Source organism: Kryptolebias marmoratus, linkage group LG17 (genome assembly GCF_001649575.2).
Source record: "Kryptolebias marmoratus isolate JLee-2015 linkage group LG17, ASM164957v2, whole genome shotgun sequence".
Taxonomy (NCBI): Eukaryota; Metazoa; Chordata; class Actinopteri; order Cyprinodontiformes; family Rivulidae; genus Kryptolebias; species Kryptolebias marmoratus.
The window spans coordinates 3,253,600-3,272,528 of record NC_051446.1 but is presented as its reverse complement, the minus strand read 5'-3'; the positions used below and the strand labels follow the sequence as shown (position 1 = coordinate 3,272,528).

Sequence of the window (18,929 nt, the reverse complement as noted above, 5' to 3'; positions counted from 1 at the left end):
TCAAAATTAAACGAAATAAACATTTGAAATATATGAGTTTGTATGTAATGTATGAATATAATATACAAGTTTCACTTTTTAAATGGAATTACTGAAATCAATCTACTTTTTCATGATATTCTAATTTTATGACCAGCACCTGTATTGTCCAAAACAGTATTTTAAGGCGAACTTAGTCACTGGTATTAATTGGTTTACTGCCAATCACATGCATATGGTGGATAGAAAGCATTGAGCCACAATTCTCACAGCACCTACGTTTCCTGAAGGCAACATAAGTGACACGAGTCTCCTTCTTTGTTAGACTGTCAATCATGATTCCACGCCGCTCTCAGCTGAAACCACGCCCCCTACGTAAAGTCGGGGCCAAAAGTCTGAAGCTGAAAAAACTGATCTGAAAGTAAAAAAATAGATGTGAAAGTGGAAAAAAAGATTTGAAAAAAAAAACATACAAAAAGGGAATTTTGTGTAATAGGTCCCCTTTAAGACATTACCTTCAGCAGAGCAGAGTCTGTTCATCACACTTAATTTGCTGAGTAAATTATTTCAACAATCACACAATTTTAAGACAAATAATTATTCATTTTTATTCCATACCAGCCTGCAAATGCAGCAGTTTGAATTTAAAAGCTTAAACTTGATCCTAATTTTGTGGGTTGGATTTTAGACTTTCTAACTAACACATCTCAGTGTGTCGGAGTTAACGGCTGTTTTTCCAATCAGCTGAACTCTTCTACTGGCTTTTCCCTCTTTTATATATCCTATATACTAATGACTGTCACAGCAAACAGGCTAATGGACATTTTATTAAATATGCTGATGATACAGTGATTGTCAGTCTTCTTAATGGTGATGAGAATCAGCATGGGCCTGTTGTGGAAGATAAATGTTCTAAAAACTAAGGAAATGATAATTGACTTTCAGAAATCATTTGGGATTATTCTTGACATTGTTTTGTCTTTTGAGCCACATTTTGTTCCTACAGCAATAAAGGTCCAACAATAGCTGTATTTTTTAAGGAAACAGAGTTTTTAATGTTTCATTTGCCTTTTGGGACAAAGTTTTAAACTAAAACCTTTTTATGTTGAGAGAGTGTTTTTTTTATAGCTATTTTGTTTAAATCTTGAAAGCAATGTTATGTCCAATCTTGTGCAATTTGTTAGTGCAGTTAGAGTTCTGAATGATTTTGCTGAAAGAAGAATGAACTGTTACAGGTAAAACAAGCAGAACAGTCTAAAATCAACAAAACTTTAGCTAAAGGCAAAAATTAGCAAAGTTGTTGCTAAAAACTAAAATGAGCAAAGCCATAGCTAAAAGCTTAAAGAAGCATAAGAAGATCCAAGTTTGCTAAAGCAGATTTCAAAGAGAACAATGTCTTCATAGAAACTGAAGAGATTTTAATGTATTTCTATGGGATGTTTTTATATAAATAAAGTTAAATGATTTAAAAAGTGTAAAGATTACAAATACACCTTCCTCCTAACTGATATGTGAATGGTAATTGTGACACTTCACCCCAGCTTGACATCAAACAATAGTTTGATGTTTGAACATCAGCCACCAGCTGTTTTCCTCTTTTGTCTTATTTAATACTTCACAATGTATTACCACAAATACAGTAGGCTACACTGAAATTTGCATGAAGAAAATTCCTGAAGAAATTTCGATGGCCTGCCACTTGGTTTGTAATATCAACATCACCTTGAATTGGGTTGACTCAAGAAGATAATTAGTTGTAGATGTGTCATTACTTTGTGACTGTTTTACTAAAGCCCATACAGTGGCTGATGAAATATTTTGCTAACAAACAGATAGAGTTGACTCCAACAGTTATTGCCATAAATCTAATCCCCAGGATTTTCACCTATGCTTCAGCACTTTCAGTGCCATAGTCATAGAATACGTCCATAAACACACCACAAAACAAGCTTTCTCAAATGAGTTGTAATTCATCTTCACTGAATCATTTAATTTGTCTGTTCCTAGCTTCTCCTGGGAGGAAACGTTGGTCCACAGTGGGGGGGCCAGCAGCTTCCGTCTGTTAGCTGTGGGATCTCAGGGTGAGCTGAAGCTGCTGGAAGTTGAAACAGAACATTCCTCCACCGTTTCTCTGCTCTGTGAGTGCAAGTATCCAGCAGACTGTGTGCTAAACACTGTTAAAGAGCAGAACCAAAGTGAGTAGCACCAGAACATCTGGAGATATGACTGTGGCACCACTTGTTTTACTGATTGATTCTTTCTTATCAGGTGTGTGTGAGCTGCAGTCTGTGCAGATTCTGTGCTTTGTGGCTGGCCAGTGTTGCATACTGGTGAACAGTGACTGGCTGCAACGTCTGCACTGGCAGCAGGCAGAAGAAGAACCAAACACATTAATGTGCTGCAATGTCCAGCTGAGCAACAAGGACAGGGATCCAGCTGTTCACCACTGTGTCTGTGGAGGAACCTTGTTCATCCTCAGCTCAATGGGACTCATATGTATCCTGCTCTCAAAAACACGTTCAGTGAAGAAAACACACTGTAATATTGCTACTCTTTTTTTTTTCTTTTAAGAAATGTTGAAGGATACAAGTGTAGCTGCTGCCTGAAACTCTCTCTTCTCTGAAGCCCAGAAGTAGTTTGGAACTTTGTTTTGTAATAATCTAAGATGAAAAACTCCCTACATTTTGATGTATGAACTGTAGAATAAGTGTAAAGAGAACAAGTGGCTGATTATGATCACCAAAGTAACCACACACCTGTGCTTGTCTCTCTCTGACACTCTTAATAAGACAGGCAGACTAGTAAGCAACCAACAAATAATCACTGTGTGAAAACTAGAGGTTGTATTGACCAAATTTTTGAACTGTGAGCGGCAGAAGGCACTGGTCAGACCTGGGGTAGGCAACCCTGCTCCTGGAGGGCCACTGTCCTGCATGTGTTACTTGTTTCCCTGCTCTAACACACCTGATTCAGAGGTTAAATTACCTCTTCTTGTTCTACAGAAGCCTGTTAATGACACACTGATTTAAATCAATGTGTAATGTTCTGATGTGAAAACTGCAGGAGAAATGTAAAGATTATTGAAATAAGTTTGCAAAAATGCTGGCGAGTTGAGACACCTCAAAACTTAGAGTTTAAGTAAATCTTCAACTTCAAGTGATGTCTTTCTGTGACCTGTTTAAACTTTGAATGAAGTTTCTCCTGTGAAGTAGGGCTACTTTGTCACTCATTTCTACTAAATCCCATTGTTGTCTATAGGGACGTTTTTCAGTTTTTTGTGAATTTCATCACTAAACACAGGGGTGGAGTGGGGAGAGTCTATCTTTTTCCCATTTTGAGATATTTTTCTGAACCATCTGAAATGTGCTGGCATACTGTGATTCTTCTCCACCTTTGGTTAGTGTCCACTCCTTGGGTTCTCAGCAAAGCTCCTGACTCCCTGCTCCCTTCTCCAGTGTGTATCTGTCTTAATATTTGGTCATTACTGTATAAACGGCAACACACACACCAGTCTGATTACTTGAAAAGCTCATAATGTTCTCGTCTGCTGTTAGATCAGTTAGGTTTTGATCCATGTAGGGCTGCAACAACGAATCGATAAAATCGATAAAATTCGATGATTAAAAGCGTTGGCAACAAAATTCATTATCGATATGTGTCACGCAATTTATCGCGGAAACGGTGACGTCACCCGCAGCGCGTTGTCAAATCTGAACAAACTCCGTCCGCTCCGTATGATGATGAAGAAGCTACGGCTCCTCTTCCTCACTGCAAACTTTCTTTCTGCTACTCCATTACCGTTTTGGGGGGCATGTTTTACTCACTGCAGGTTAGAATCTGCTGAATAGGGTTTTGTGTTTAGTCTTAAAGTTGTTAAGCAGCAGAACTAGCTCTGTTAGCAGCAGTTAGCATACAGGAAACTGCACGCTGCTTTCAGCGCCACCCGGTGTCATCACAAAGTAATGTTTAGTCATGGGTCAGGTCACTGTATGCAAGTGGCAGTCCGCCAGGCTTATAATACTCTGGGGGAAACCCTGCTATCAGTGTATTAATGTGATATAAAGCACTGATTATAGAAAGATTTATTTAGATTGGCTTAGTAGAGCTGTAGTAGAGTGTTGCATGAATGTGTGTGGATGGGTAAATGAGAGCACAGATTGTGTTGTAAAACGCTTGGAGTAGCCTGGTTGGGTAGAAAGGCAGTATATAAGTACAGGCCATTTACCATTTATTTATCAAAATGTAGATACTTTTATCAGCTTAGATTATTACGAAAGGAAGTCCTAACTATAACTTAGCACTTTCACAAAACACTTCAATCTAGGACTTATATGCCTTCTAGTCACCTATGTGTGATTTTTGAATGGACCAAGGCACCGCTGATGTGCCTTTGTGCCACCAAGCGAGGTACTAACAGGATCATAAGAGTTGTTATGCGAAAAGGTAGGCCAGCTTTGCGGCTCAATGATCAATTTAGTGATAACAGTATTTGTGCTTACATGTGATGAAGTGTGTGACTACCCTGCCGTGGGATTTAAAAGCCAAAATAAACTGTTTCATTACTGAGGAGAAGATTGACGATGACGCACAGTAACTTCTGTATTTGGTTAAAATTAATTGGTTAACAATAAAGAGGGTCCCTAAACTGAGTTAATTCATCATGTTGTGAAAATCATATGAAGGAGATGTCTGTTATACATTTACTATGAAGTATTCCACATCAACACAGTGTCTTTTGTTCTGCAAAACTCACTTTATAAAGCTCAAGTCTATACAGAACATGGCTGACTCTATTAGTGATTTATGAATGGTCAGAAGCAGCTTACTGATGGACTATCTTTGCAGCCATTTCACAGAACTGTTTTGTGAAAGTGCCTTTTGTAATGGAAAAATGAGAAGGAAGACAGGAAGACCTACCTAGTTCATTTTTGTCAATTTATAACAAAAGAAATGTCAAATAGAACAGTGTAACAGTTCCAAGCAGCAGAATTTGTCTGTGCAAGGACTATCAGAGACTGCTCTTTCTTGATCAAAGCTTATCAGTTAGACATAAGAAGGCCATTAGTCTCATCACAACTGAAAGACCATATAGCTTAGAGGGCAGCATGACCTTTCATTTCAGTGACCAGATATGTACTATACATGACCATTCTGTTGCCTCCTATTGAGGACATCTCAGAAGACCTGTCAGTAAATCTTACTTTTCCATGACGCCTTTAAATTTCTATTGCTCTTTAGAGGAGGAAGTTGAATCATGATGGAATTTTGAATAGCAGCTGCATTGGCACCTTTCAACATTTCTGCTGACATGTTCTAGTGTATAACATTTCAGTATCAAAATAAATTATAATATTATCAAAATGTTTATTTCAGCAGTTCAAGTGATACTTATCTTATGTAGGTTCCTTACACACACAGTGTTACTGTATTTCAAGCATTTATTTCTGTTGATTTTGATGATAATGGCTGACAGCTAATGAAAACCCAAAATTCAGTTTCTCATAAAACTGGAATATTACATCAGGCCAATAAAAAAGGCTTTTTAATCCAGAAATGTTGGCCTTTTAAGAAGTATGTCCATGTACAGTACAGTATATACACGCAGTACTTGGTTGGGCTCCTTTTGCTTGAAGATGCTAAGTACTGCCGGAAAATGTATTCAGCATTTCCACAAATATTGTCAGCAGAGGAACGCATGAGGTGGTAGACCGCTTTCCTAACTCCGGACTTTGATAAAAACCCATTGAACCAGTGGAGACTGTGCATATAACACACTTCTTTTGCAGACATCCTCAGATTGTCCTCTATCATTTTACCCTCTGTCTTTAAGCACTTGACCATAGAGTCTTCCACATGTTGTCTGGCAAACTCTAGTCGAGATCTAATGAGTTTTCTTTAACAGTAACTTCCTATTTTTTACTCTTTCATAAAGCTTTGACTAGTGAAAACTTAGGCAATAGTTGTTGCCATCTCACCTGCAGAAGCTTGTAACTCCTTCAGATTGGGCACAGGTGTGTTGGTGGCCTCTCACTGTTCTCCTTCTTACACGGTCACTCAGTTTGTGAGGGTAGCCGGCTCTTGGTATGTTTACATTTGTCACATATTCTTTCCATTTCTTGATGATGGATTGAACAAAACCTCTGGGGATTCAAAAAAGTTAAAAAACAAAAACAACTGGACTTCTATTCTTGTTTATTCTATTCTATTCTCACAGAATAGAAGTCCAGTTGTTTTTGTTTTTTAACTTTTTTGAATTTACCATGGCCTGGATGACTGAGAATCTACACCAGCATAAAACCCCTGGGGATGTTTAGGACCTTGTATCCATCCCCTGACCTGTACTTTTCTTCTACTTATCTTTTCTTTGAGTTGAATTAGTGCAGCCACTTTAAAGGGGGGTGAATATTTATGCAGTCACTTTTTTACATTATATATTTTTATTAAACCAGTATTACTCTGTAGAAATTTGATTTCACTATAACATTGAAGGAGATTTTATTTATTTGTAAAGAAGGCCCATTTATATTGACCATGATTGATTTTTGACCAAAGTAAAAGCGTAAACATCCAAAGGAGTGAAAATGTTTAATAGGTGTTGTATTATTTTATTGTTCTGAAAAACTAAATTTTGGGTTTTCATCAGCTGTATCCATACTCATTAAAATTAACAGAAACTAAACACTTGAAATATATCACTGTGTGTGGAATGAACTTATATAATACACAAGTTTAACTTTTTGAATTGAATTATTGAAATAGTTTAACTTTTTAAATACATTTCTAATTTATTGATTTGTACCTGTATATGTTTAGAATTTAAAGTATCTTAGAAAGTAGAATACAACACTTTTATGTAAGTGTTGTTTTTTTAATGCACCACTGCATCTAAATCTAAAAGCAATTTTCTTTAACCTGTACCCCCTTTTCTCAGCTGTGTATAACACCACAGATGGTGTTTTGCTGGCCACCATTGACCTACCAGGCTACCTGACCTCTGACCTCACAGACAACAATGTGACCACTTCCTTCTTCTGCCGAGTCCAGGTGTCAGCTGATCTGAGTACAGCTGTAGCTATGACTCAGTCTCACATGGCTATTGCTGTAGACTTGAACCACTACTTCAGGTACAGAGAGCAGGCAGGTCATGGTACCAGGTTCAGACGTGTTTTCCCTGTTCTCTGCAGTCAGAAACCATGGGTTCTGGTTTATTCTTTGCTCCTTTAAGTATTTTACATCTTCACTTCTGTAAGGCCTTGCATTTATATCACGATTCAAGGGATTCACCTTTTATGTCTGAGTTTTAGATGAAGATCATCTTGTGTTGATAAATAATAGATATAGTTTAATCTTGAGAATCAACTTACCATTTACTATTTATCTGTAAGACAAAAGAGAAAAAGTTTTGTTAAAACCTTTGAATAATTTCTCATTTTGAATATTTGCACACAAATAATGATCTACAATGGTTTCATATTTTAACAGCTTTCATAATTAAACATTTTATATTAACAATGAATCGTTTTTTCCTCCACAAGCCATACTAAAGCATGCAAACTATTTGTGCATAATTGATTAGACATCCACAATACACCTATCCCAAAACATGCACACTTTCCGCTGTTTCTGAGTCATCTCTCTCCCGCCCCCCCCTCCCTTCCTTCACTATTTTAATTGGTAATTCTTATGTTGGCTGCTTAGCGGGCCTTTGGTACCAATAGTTTTAGCATTGTCATGTTTTAGCTTATTTAGCCTTCCTGTACATTTAGTTTAGTTTATCTTAGCTCATATTTTAGATATTGTTAGATTGTTAGATTCCTAATTGTTGTTTAGTTCAGCTTTAACTTTATCATGATTTTATTTAGATATTTTAGCTACTATTTAGACTGTCTTAGCTCATGTTTAGATATATTTAGTTTCATGATGTTACTTAGGTTATCCTATATTTCATTTAGATTATACATGATTGATGTGTTTTGTTTTTTTTCTGTGTTTCATTATGTACCTGCTGTATTGGATTCTGTTTTTGTTTCTGTTGTAAAGCACTTTGGATTGCCTTGCTGCTGAAAAGTGCTATATAAATAAGTTTCACTTCACTTCACTTTTGTTTTCGTTTCTTTATGCTTTAATGTATTTCTTTTACAGATTGTATCCGGACCACCTGCTCTGTACTGTCCCGCAGTCTTGCCGCCCTCTGCAACCCAAGCATTCAAAAGACCAGGACAGTCTGTCCAGCTCCAGTTGCAGTCTTGAGGCTCTTGGATCACCCTTCAAGGAAGACCGGTAAACAGCTGAACACAAACCTTACTTTGAAGTAATGTGACAACAGAGTGTGCTATGGTGTGTATATCAGAGTGGTTACTTTTACAGTGGAAGAAATTCAACATACTCTGCTCTTCCTTACAGACAACAATATTCAAACAATGTCAAATTGTTTTGGATGCGTTGTCCTTTTGATTTCAAAACTTTTCCACTCAGAAACGAAGTGTTAAAAGAAGATGTAGGGAGTAGTTAGGTTCACAATTGGTTCAGAGGGTTTCAGGCCTCCTTCACCCTTTTAAAGTTTTGCAATGTTGCAGTCTGATGCTTAAGACAGTTCATTCACCCTTTCTGTTTTTTACCCACATTTCCATGCAGGATTGCGAAGAGCTGGTGCTTATGTCTACACCCTGAACAGGTCACAAGTCCATCACGGGGGCACATAAAGTCAAATAAGACAGACAGCCATTCATGCTCTCACTCACACCTAGGGACAGTTAGTTTCCAGTTAACCTAAGGTGCATGTTTTTGGTTTGTGGAAAGAAACCTGAAGAAAACCAATGCATGCACATGGAGAACATGCAAACTCCTCACAAAAAGTCCCTAGGCCAGATGGCCAACCTGCTGCCGTGCCACCCACCTTCTAACTTACTTTGTAAAAAGTAACAGGTTTTTGATAAAATTTATATTCCTAAAGAGATGTTGCTGCACGAACCTCAAGATGAAGGTGAAAATACAGAACAGTTACTGTATTTTCCGGAGTACAAGGCGCACCTGAATATTAGCTGCACAAGCTAAAATTAGGGGGAAACCCTGTTTTGTTCATACATTAGCTGCACCGGACTAAAAGCCGCAGGTGTTTTAATGTTTAATTACCATATGTAAGAGAATATGCACAAAGGGGATTGTCAGGAAAGACATCGCTGTTTGGGAACACATCCCTTTTATTAACATTTTGAAAAACAAGTTACCGATACATATATTTGCATAACTTTTTAAATATATGTACACGTACCGGTAATTAAAAGTACAAAACATGTACTGTGTTGTTTAAACGAGTAATAAATGTACTGTATAACAATTACCTACAGCACACCAGAAAAATATAATCGGCCTACCTTTTGGGCTAAGGTGCAGTTGTTACATCGAGCCACGTTCCCCCATCAGGTACGGTTCCCCCTGCGTCTCAGTGCTACTCACGCGACAAAAAACGCACATGCTTGAACTACGGTCTGTCTGTCTATCTATCACACTAGCAAAGTCCATAGTTCCCTTGCAGCGCGAGCACAGCGCGGCGCTTACGAGCCCTAAACAATCAGACGCGCGTTATTTTGCCGTGTGAGCAACACGGAGACACAGGTGGAACCGTATCTGATGGGGGAACCCGGCTCGGTGTAACACAGTAACACAGCTTTAACAAGAAGAAAAGTCATTCATTCATTGTTCGTTCCGCTGTTGTACGGCACTACTTTGCCTGGCGGACGGACATGTGACCAACATACCACACTTTTCCCCCGTGACTGTGTGTCTGATCACATGCCCTTCCGCCAGGCAAAGTAGTGCCGTACAACAGCGGAAGAAACCAAAACAAATCCTCTTATGATATCACAAAAATCATGAAGAATCCATAGAAAAGCCGCAGGGTTCAAAGCTTGTGCAAAAAGTAGCGGCTTATAGTCCGGAAATTACGGTACATCAATCAGCAATATTGCATCAGTCTTTGACAAAGAAATAGGAATATTTACAAACCATTATGGCTCAAAATTATACAGAATAGTCATTAACAAAACTATAGTACTGTATTGACTTAAAAACTGAAAAACAAAATAAAAAATCAAATCTGTATTAAACTAAGCAGAAACTCACCAGTATCTGAATACGCACTTGGTAATCATCACAGGCTTCAACAAAGTAAAACTCTTTTTTTTTTCAATGATGTGGGTTGCACCTTATTGCAAATAAGCAAAATAAGACATAGGAAAAACATGCAGTCAGTATTAAAAACAGTAATACTGATTTGGGGGCCCCTAAACCTTGTGTAACATGGGCTACAGTAAGCCCTATGAAAATTCCAGCCTTGGCTGTAGGCATTTACTGTTTGTTCTTTTTCTTTTATTTCCAGTGCTTTATTAGTTGCGTCAGTCAGCATTAAGCTGCATGTGTTGGAGTACCACTAAAATGATCAGTGAGGTTTTTAGAATTCAGAATTCTTGCACCTTATTAATTTTGATCTTTTTCTTCAGCTCTTGGGAAGCTCGTCTGGCATCCATGTACAGCAGAGCCCAACAGTCTGCTGCGCCCTCTTCCTCCCAGTTTCATGGGATGTTCTGGTCCTCCTCGCTGCTCTGCCTTCAGTCCCAGCTGGCTCCTTCCCCAATACAGAGCAGAGCTCCTCCTGGGGGAGCAGTCATCAACCTCTCTGTTCCTAAACCATCCACTCTATTTCTGCTCAGCGTCTCAGAGTTCTCGGTCCTTCTTACCTTCATCAGCTCTGGAAACAGACACACCACGGTGGCCTTATGGGATATGGAGTCTAGGAGTGTGAGCTACCACCAGGCTGAGGGTGAGGCAGTTCCGGTTCAGTTCTGTGGGGAGAGACAGCACCAACTGCTGCTGAAGAGTAAGTTCAACAATGGGACAGCTTTAGAGCCAGACCCTGCAGGCTTTACATTTATAACAGTTAATTTTTACACTCTGAGTTTTATCTTTAAACGTTGGGCTGTTATTATCACCAGTCACAGAAGACAGAGTGATAATGTTTTTACACATGTCTGTGCTTGAGTGTGTGTTTGTTTGTCTGTACCGCAAAAAATCTCATAAGCCAGAAGACAGATTTTTTTACCTTTAGAAAGTCATTGGATATACATCCACAACTGATTAACTTTTGGAATCAGTCACATTCACAATGGCTGCCACAGCTAAAAGATCACTGGCGTTTTCCACAACATGTAGATCTTCCGCTGGAACATGAGCTCTGCTGGAGATGCTTCAGTGGTGCTATGTGAAGTAGAGCGATACTCACGGAAAATGTGTGTAATGTCTGCTGCCATGCGATGCCTTGGCAGTGTGACACTCTGACTGCTTTTCTCATGAAACACTCTGCTGTTCCGTTTGCTTGAGGCCATAGAGGTGTTATCTTCCTGTGCTGGCAACCCATGTCTGTCAGAAACTTTGAGAAATGTTCACTGTTGAAGGGAGGTCCATTGTCTGTTTTGAGACATCTGGGAATTCCGAACATTGAAAATATTTTGTCCAGCACAGGGGTAACAGTGTTTGCTGAAATAGACCTAACAGCCTCGACTATTGGATAGTGGGTGTACTTGCTGGTCCACTATAACCAGCAAGTACTCACCAGTTGGTAGAGGGCCATAGAAATCAGCGCTGACTGTGTGCCATGGTGATTCTGGTAGTTCTGACATTCGAAGGGGCTCAAGGTGAGTTACTGGGGTGTTTGCTTGGCAGGCTAAACAGTTCTTAACTACAAGCTCTGCTTTTTGGTCTATATTGGGGAACCATACTTTCGACCTGAGCAAAGTCTTTGTCTTGACAATTCCTTGGTGTCCCTCGTGGGCTAATTGTAGAACTCTGTCCTCCAGACCTGAGGGGGATGACGATTCTAGTGCCTTGAAGAAGAATGTCATCCATGTGTGACACCGTCAGTTCGTTGCAGATTTGCTTGTACTTTTGTAGAATGGTGATATCTTGTGAGTCATCCTTGACTTGGTGCCAGGTGTTGCCTCTTAAGTGTGCAAAAACCTTTTGTAGGACTCTGTCTGTGAGGGTTGCCTCTTTAATGTCAGCTAAAGTCATGGCTTTGGGTGTGGCATGTTGTGCCAGGAAGTTGACATACTCTTCAGCTACCTTTGTTGCTCTTGTGTGGTTTCCAGTCTGTATGGAGATTGGATGCCTGGACATGTAGTCGGCTGGGTTATCCGTTCCTTTTCTGTAGACTACTCGAAGATCGTATGGTTGAAGCCTTAGTCCCCATCGTTCAATTCTTGCAGGTGGTTTTGAACGAGGGTTGTTCCATATTACCTCCAGCGCTTTGTGGTCTGTAACCAAAGTGAAAGGGTGTCCATACAGATGGTAATGTTCATGGCTCCATACTATTGCCAGTGCTTCTCGTTCTGTCTGCGAGTAGCGTCTCTCAACGTCGCTTAGAGCACGACTAGCGTATGCTATAGTGTGTCTCTCTCCCTCCTTTCCAAATTGATAAAGAATAGTTCCCAGACCAACAGGGCTTGCGTCTACGACCAGTTCTGTGTCTTTATTGGGATCAAAATATGACATCACAGTGTCACTGGTTAAGCTGTCTTTCAAGTTTTGCAGGGCTTTTGGATTGGACCCCAGAACCATTGTGTGCCTTTCTTGGTCAACTCTCGAAGTGGTGCTGAAATTGAAGCAAAGTCTTTAATGAAACGTGAGCAGTATGTTGCCATGCCTAGCATGGCACCCACCTCGGTGGGGTTTTCCAGCGTGCTTGCTTTCTTGATTGCAGCGACCTTCTTTGGGTTGGCAGATATGCCACCGGCTTGGAAGATGAATCCAAAAAATTCCAGCTTAGATTTGTTGAACTCACATTTATCTTTAGTCAGTGTGAGACCTTTCTCCTTGAGCCTCTGGAACACCATTGTGAGGCTTTTGTCATGATCTGCTTGTGTCTTTCCATGTATGATGATGTCATCACTGAGGTTCTTCACGCCTTCGATTCCTTGTAGAGCCTGGCAGATGGCATTTTGAAAAACTTCTGCCACCGATGATTTGCCAAAGTTCAGACGTTTATACCTCTTCAGACCTTTGTGCGTGCTGAATGTTGTAATGTATCTGCTGTCAGGGTGAAGTTCTAGCTGATGGTAGCCAGTTCTTAGATCAAGCTTGGAAAAAACCGTTGCTCCGTTCAACTTGTGGATGACATCGTCCATAATGGGAGTAAGATGACGTTCACGTTGGATGGCAGTATTAGCTTGTCTCATGTCAACGCAGATTCTGACTTCATTCGGGTTTTTGGGTTTGGGTGGAGTTACAATCGGGGAGACCCAAGGTGTGGGCCCAGTCACTGTCTCTATAATGTCATTGTCTTCTAACTTGTGGAGTTCATGTTCTACTCTCTGATGAATGTGAAATGGGACACGTCTGTGTGGCTGACATGTGGGCTGAACGTTAGTGTCTATGTGGAGTTTCACTTGAAAATCCTTCAGCATGCCTATGCCTTCAAAGAGTTCTGGGAAGCTCTCTACAAGCCTATCTGCCACTGTGGGGCCTGATGTATCTAAGACACTGTTCACTGCTTTGATGAGGCCCAATTTGTTAGCTGTGTTGTAGCCTAATAGGGAACAGCCTTTGCCCGCTTTCACATAGAACTTGGATTTGGTCTTTTTGTTCTTTGCTTCTGCTTCACAGACAAACATGCCGGCTAGTTGTAGTGGGGTAGAACAGCCATAGGAAAAAAACTTTAGTATCAGGTGGGACTAGTTGCGGTTGTGGCGATAGCAGGTCTAGGGCAGATTCACTGATGATGTTCACCGTGGCGCCTGAATCCAGTATCACTGAGGTCTCAACGCCTCCTAGTTTAATATGAGACATTGGCGTTTTTTTTTTTTTCTGTGCCAGTTGTGACAAACACATAGTCATCGTCACTGCTAGATGAATCCTTTTTGTCACCTTATGCTGAGCTGGTGATTGAGAACATTTTCTCAGAGGTTTTGTGATGTTTATGGTACACTTTGGGATTTGTGTCGTAGCTGTGGACAGGAGGCTTTTGTTTCGATTGACATTGTCTAGCAAAGTGGTTTAGCTTACCACAGGCTTTGCAGTCCTTTCCACGTGCAGGGCAATCCCCTTCATGTGGATATTTTCCGCCACAATTTCTGCACTGGTTGTTTGGTTTGTTGGTAGATGTGACTTTGTAGGCTTTGTTCGGTTGACCTTTCGGCTGTATGGCGTTCACAGACACAGCTGCTCCTTGTTCCATGCCTGTTGCGTGCTGCTCGGATAGTTCCATTGATCTCTCATAATCTAAAAGATCCCGTAGACACATGTCAGGCTCTCTCAGCGCTCGTCTGCGGAGCTTGGACGACGTACAACTCTGAATTAACTGTCCTTTAATTTCTAGATCCACTTCAGTAAATCCACAATGTTTTGTGAGCATGCGAAGCCGTGTGCAATATGTGTCTAGGTTTTCACTTGGGTGTTGTACTGCTTTTCTAAAGACATATGCTTTGTAAAGGTCGTTTTTCTTCAGTGTGAAATACGTGTCGAGCTTCGTTTTCACATCAGCATACTTGTCTGAGCTTGCTGCTAGCGTGTCGTAAATATCATGTACACGTTCACCGGCTAGATGCAACAGTAGAGCTTTCAGCCGGGCGTCACCCGAAATGTTGAAAGCAGCTATATAGTTCTCAAACCTCTGTATCCATTTTGTCCAGCGCGGTCCAACTGAACTGGGTTCCATGTCGGTATCAAAAGGTGGAAGTGCAGGTGTAGTTGTAAGCGACATGGTTCACTCTGGCTTGTGTCATTGGTATTAGCTGGTTGACTAACTGCTAGCTGTCGGCGTGGAGCTGCTGTCTCGGTATACGTCCGCCTTTTCCTTTTCTCCGTCTATGTTTTTAATCCTCGTCGCCAATGTGATGTTTACACGCTTAAGAAATGCACTGGTTTGGAGTCAACGCCGCTTTATTGTCCATTTATATAAGATGCTGCTCATAAAACAAAACCCTGATCACGATCTGTCTCTGCATGTTATCCCGCGCCCCGTTACGTACACACGCGCTTGCGTCACTGTCTCTCTCGGTGCGTTCACTGACAGTCTGTAACATAAATGTATAAGCACAGCTGTATACATTACAAGACGTTGTTGTGCTGAAAAGCAATCGGGTGCGCCCCCGTGAGGGAGCACGCACGGGTGTGAGCGGTATTAAAGCGTGCCTCCTCTGCGGTCTGGGGCTTTTGAAAGGGAAACAATAAATAGTCATCACTGACTATGTTGCTGTCAGCTAAGCTAGCAACGTGCCTTAACTCTTCTGCAGCTGTCTGAGACATCTCTGCTAGACTTCACTTCCTCTCAAATGAGGCGTTCTCCTGAAATGGCAGAGAGCGCAGGCGTGAACAATTGATCTGCACATGGATCCTGCTCCTTCCTGGTTATTGACCAATAGGAGAGGAGCTGGACCAAGAAGACAGCCTCCCCATTTGCATACTGAGGAGGCAGAAATGCACACGGTAATTAAAGAGGAGGAGGAAATGTATAAGGAAAAGGCAAAAGCAAAATATATATATTTCTGCTTTTATTTTTGATTTTGACACTTTCGGTCTTCCATATTCTTTAGCTTGCTAACTCCTCACGGGGGCTAATGCTGCATAAGTACAAGACGATGCGCCTTTGCTGACGTGATAGTTCACGCCCCCCTTACGCTAAGGAAATTAGAGAAGGAGGTGTCAGTGAAGAGCACCGGAGTTGATCCTTTTGTCATCCAGTGTCTTCAGTAGAAAGAGAGAGAGACACGAAGAAACAATAACACCGATAAATGAAAATTATCGACCTCATTTTAATTTATCATGCGAATAATTGATTTATTGTTTATCGTGGCAGGCCTAGTGAAACATTTTTCTTTCCATACGTCTAACATGCCTAGTTCTATGAGCAGTTTTTTAATATGCAGTGTTTCATGTAGCATCTTTTTTGGACTATTTGAGGAGTCTATTGATGGCTGTAATTTTCCAGTCCCCACCACATTATTAATACCCCAGACCAGGGATGGCGAGTATCAGTGGGCTAGTAGGGGTAAGTCATTCCTAGTGTTTACAATAAAAATGTTAAAATACCTAATAAACACAAATTAAAAATAAAACAAACAAAACTGGTGCCAAACAGTCTCTAGGGCTAACTTTTTACAGCCCCGATCATTTAATGTCTTGCATGGTACAGAATGATTGACAGCTGTTTTGTCCCGCCCCCTCGGTTTGCTGCTCATTTGGGCTAATTTAGTTCAGCCCAAGGCCTTAGGCTTTAGCCAATGAGGGTGGAGGTGCAATTCATTTTAGCTCTGACTTTACTTTGTTCAATAGGTTTATGCAACCCGTTCAGATTAAGTGTTATAAAGTTATGTTTTGGTCTAGTCATTCTTCTTCCAGGAAAACACAGATTATCACCAAGAGTCACAAAAACTAGATGGCTTAAAAAAACATAAAGATGTGTCAGTCTTAACAATAAAAAAATCAATGAGGACATTTGTGAACATACCACAACAAAAGTGTCCTCCAATTTTGAAGTGAGATCCTCACTTCCGAGTTGAGACAGGTGTCCCTTGAACTCAAAGGATCCTCTCTCAGTGTGAGCCTATGTCTCGGAGTTCTTTCAACCAGAACGGCGTGGTTCCAGGTTCCTGCGTCTATCAGTCCTCAGGTCTTCGGTAGCTTCCTGTGTGTCTTTGTAGATTATTGGGCCGATGCTAAGGTGGACACGGAGTCTTGCCTGGTGAAGTGTCTTGAAACAAATTCTCTTTTCTTTCAGCGTGCTGCTGACTGAGGTATAAGCTTTTCTCCTTGCCAGCATGTCGCTTGTTAATCCTGCTCGAATAAAATGTCTCAGCCATTATATTGAATGTTGTTTTTCTTCGAGGTGGACCGAAGAACCAGCTTTTTAGTCTTGAACTCAAGAAAACAGAATACTACTGATCTAGGGCTGGGGCCTTGTGGAGGCTTGGGACCAATTGAGCAATGGCCTTGTTGTATTCATAGGGGAGCTTCATGGAGAACCAGTTCAGTTTTTATAAAACCTTCACTGAAGTTCATGATGTTACCCCCTTCTGCTCCCTCCAATATGCCATGAATGTGGATATTATTTGTCTTGAACATGCCTCCAAATCTATGAGCTCTGTTTGGATGTGCTTCTGTAGTTTAAGTGTGTGGCAGAGAACTTCTTTTACCTTTGTGCTGAATTCCTCCATTTCTGACACCCTTTGTTTGCTCTCCTCAATCTTGTTAATCATTTTTTAAAGTCAGTGTTAATAACACTGGGCGTTTGATTTATCCCTCTCTGAAGTCTAAAAGTTCTTTCCTCATTTGTCCTGTGGCTTCGTTAACTTCTTTTCTCACATCAGTGTGCACCTCCTTCATTTCGTTGATGATGCTAGCTTTCATACATAGTGGGTTAACTTGCTAACACCCGTAATGCAATCTTTGCTTTTGCACCCACATAAAACATCCTCTTCAGGGTTTGCATGCACTTTTCCTCTCATTTTTCTTATTGGACACATGACACATTGCCTGACACCTTGGCCTAAAAACTTGCCATTAACTGTTGGAGTTAACCCTGTTTATCTGTCAGAAAAATATCCTGTCAACCACTGGACAAATTTGAAACAAACTCACAAAGTAATTATTGGCTGTACATCTGTGACTGATAAGCATTTGGAGTCAGTCCAATTCAAGTTGACTTCCACAGCTGCTCTATCTTAGCCTTCACAGAAATGGCTGTAACTTAGTGAATGTTCCAGATACTGAGCTAAAATATGGTGTGGTAGTAGCTGAGAGTCATTCAAGGCATATACTTCAAGCACTGATAGACAGATGTGATATCATAGTATTGCATGAAATCATGCACAATGTCATTTACATTTGACTGAAACGTCTACAACTCCATAGTTTGTCATCATAAGATGATCGGAGGCTAAAATCTCTGGCATGAAATGTGGTGGGCGATATGCCTTTTAAATATAAAGGATTTTGAAGTATTACTTTAATAAAGTTGAATTAAAGGTCTTCTGTTTCTTAGTTCTACTTTGTGTTTCATGGTTTTAGCATTGTTTTAGCTGGCTTTACCGCCGTTTGTAAATGTGGTTTTCTAAATGTAAATCCAAAAAGTTTCTCCTTATTCAAAAAATGAGTCAAAGTTTTCATATTCTCATCATATGCATAAATACATGAAACGTTATGAGATGTGTGTTGCTTTGGCTCTTAGTTTATAAAACTAATGAATATATTTTTAAATAAATTTGAAAACAATAAATAAGGAAGGAAGGAATACATAAAACCTTCTGATTTGCATTCTAAAGTTTTAAACACATTTTATTTGATCAGATAGTGCTTAGAGTATGGGTTGGGTATGACACTCAGCAACAACCACACTGTATTTAAGGTCAATATCTGTAAACCTGACTAAGTTGTAGTCATTTTTGTGTTGGCTAAGACTGATTCGCTGTGGTGGCCTTCTTGAGTTGGGTTGCCTCTAAATGTTAATGACTTTTAGATGTACAGCCAATGATTATTGTCTGAGAGTCTCACTAAAATCTGTCCAGTTGTACTTGATATACTTTGCTAACAGACAGGATTGATTCTTAACAAGTGATACCAATGTTTTAAGCAAAGATGTTGCACCGTGTGTAGTCCTCCAAGTATGTCTTAGGAATTAGTCTCAGCAACTATGACTCCAAATGTGAGCACATTTAGATGTTTTTCTGACAGACAAACAAACACACATATACACACAGAGGTGATAACAATATTATCCATCTTTCATAACAGTAGGTAATTAACAAAAAAATTTGAACAACTTCAAAAGCTTTGATCTATAATAAAATAAATAAAGTCAGAGCAAATGAAACAACAGGTAAAGAAATCGCCATGAAATCACAGCTTTTTGTGTTTTTCTTTTGCAGCTCCAGTAAATTTTTGATTTTCCATAGTTTCTGTAC

General features: G+C 40.1%; 1 protein-coding gene across 1 annotated transcript in view; it reads left to right on the top strand.

The window, feature by feature from the left end:
• Positions 1–18,929, top strand: part of spg11 (SPG11 vesicle trafficking associated, spatacsin) — a 112,292-nt gene that overhangs the window by 2,868 nt on the left and 90,495 nt on the right. Inside the window, exons 2-6 of the mRNA XM_017438613.3 lie at positions 1,987–2,174; positions 2,248–2,475; positions 6,911–7,103; positions 8,122–8,259; positions 10,479–10,855. Coding sequence (XP_017294102.1) covers positions 1,987–2,174; positions 2,248–2,475; positions 6,911–7,103; positions 8,122–8,259; positions 10,479–10,855 — 1,124 coding nt within the window. The remainder of the gene's footprint in view (positions 1–1,986; positions 2,175–2,247; positions 2,476–6,910; positions 7,104–8,121; positions 8,260–10,478; positions 10,856–18,929) is intronic.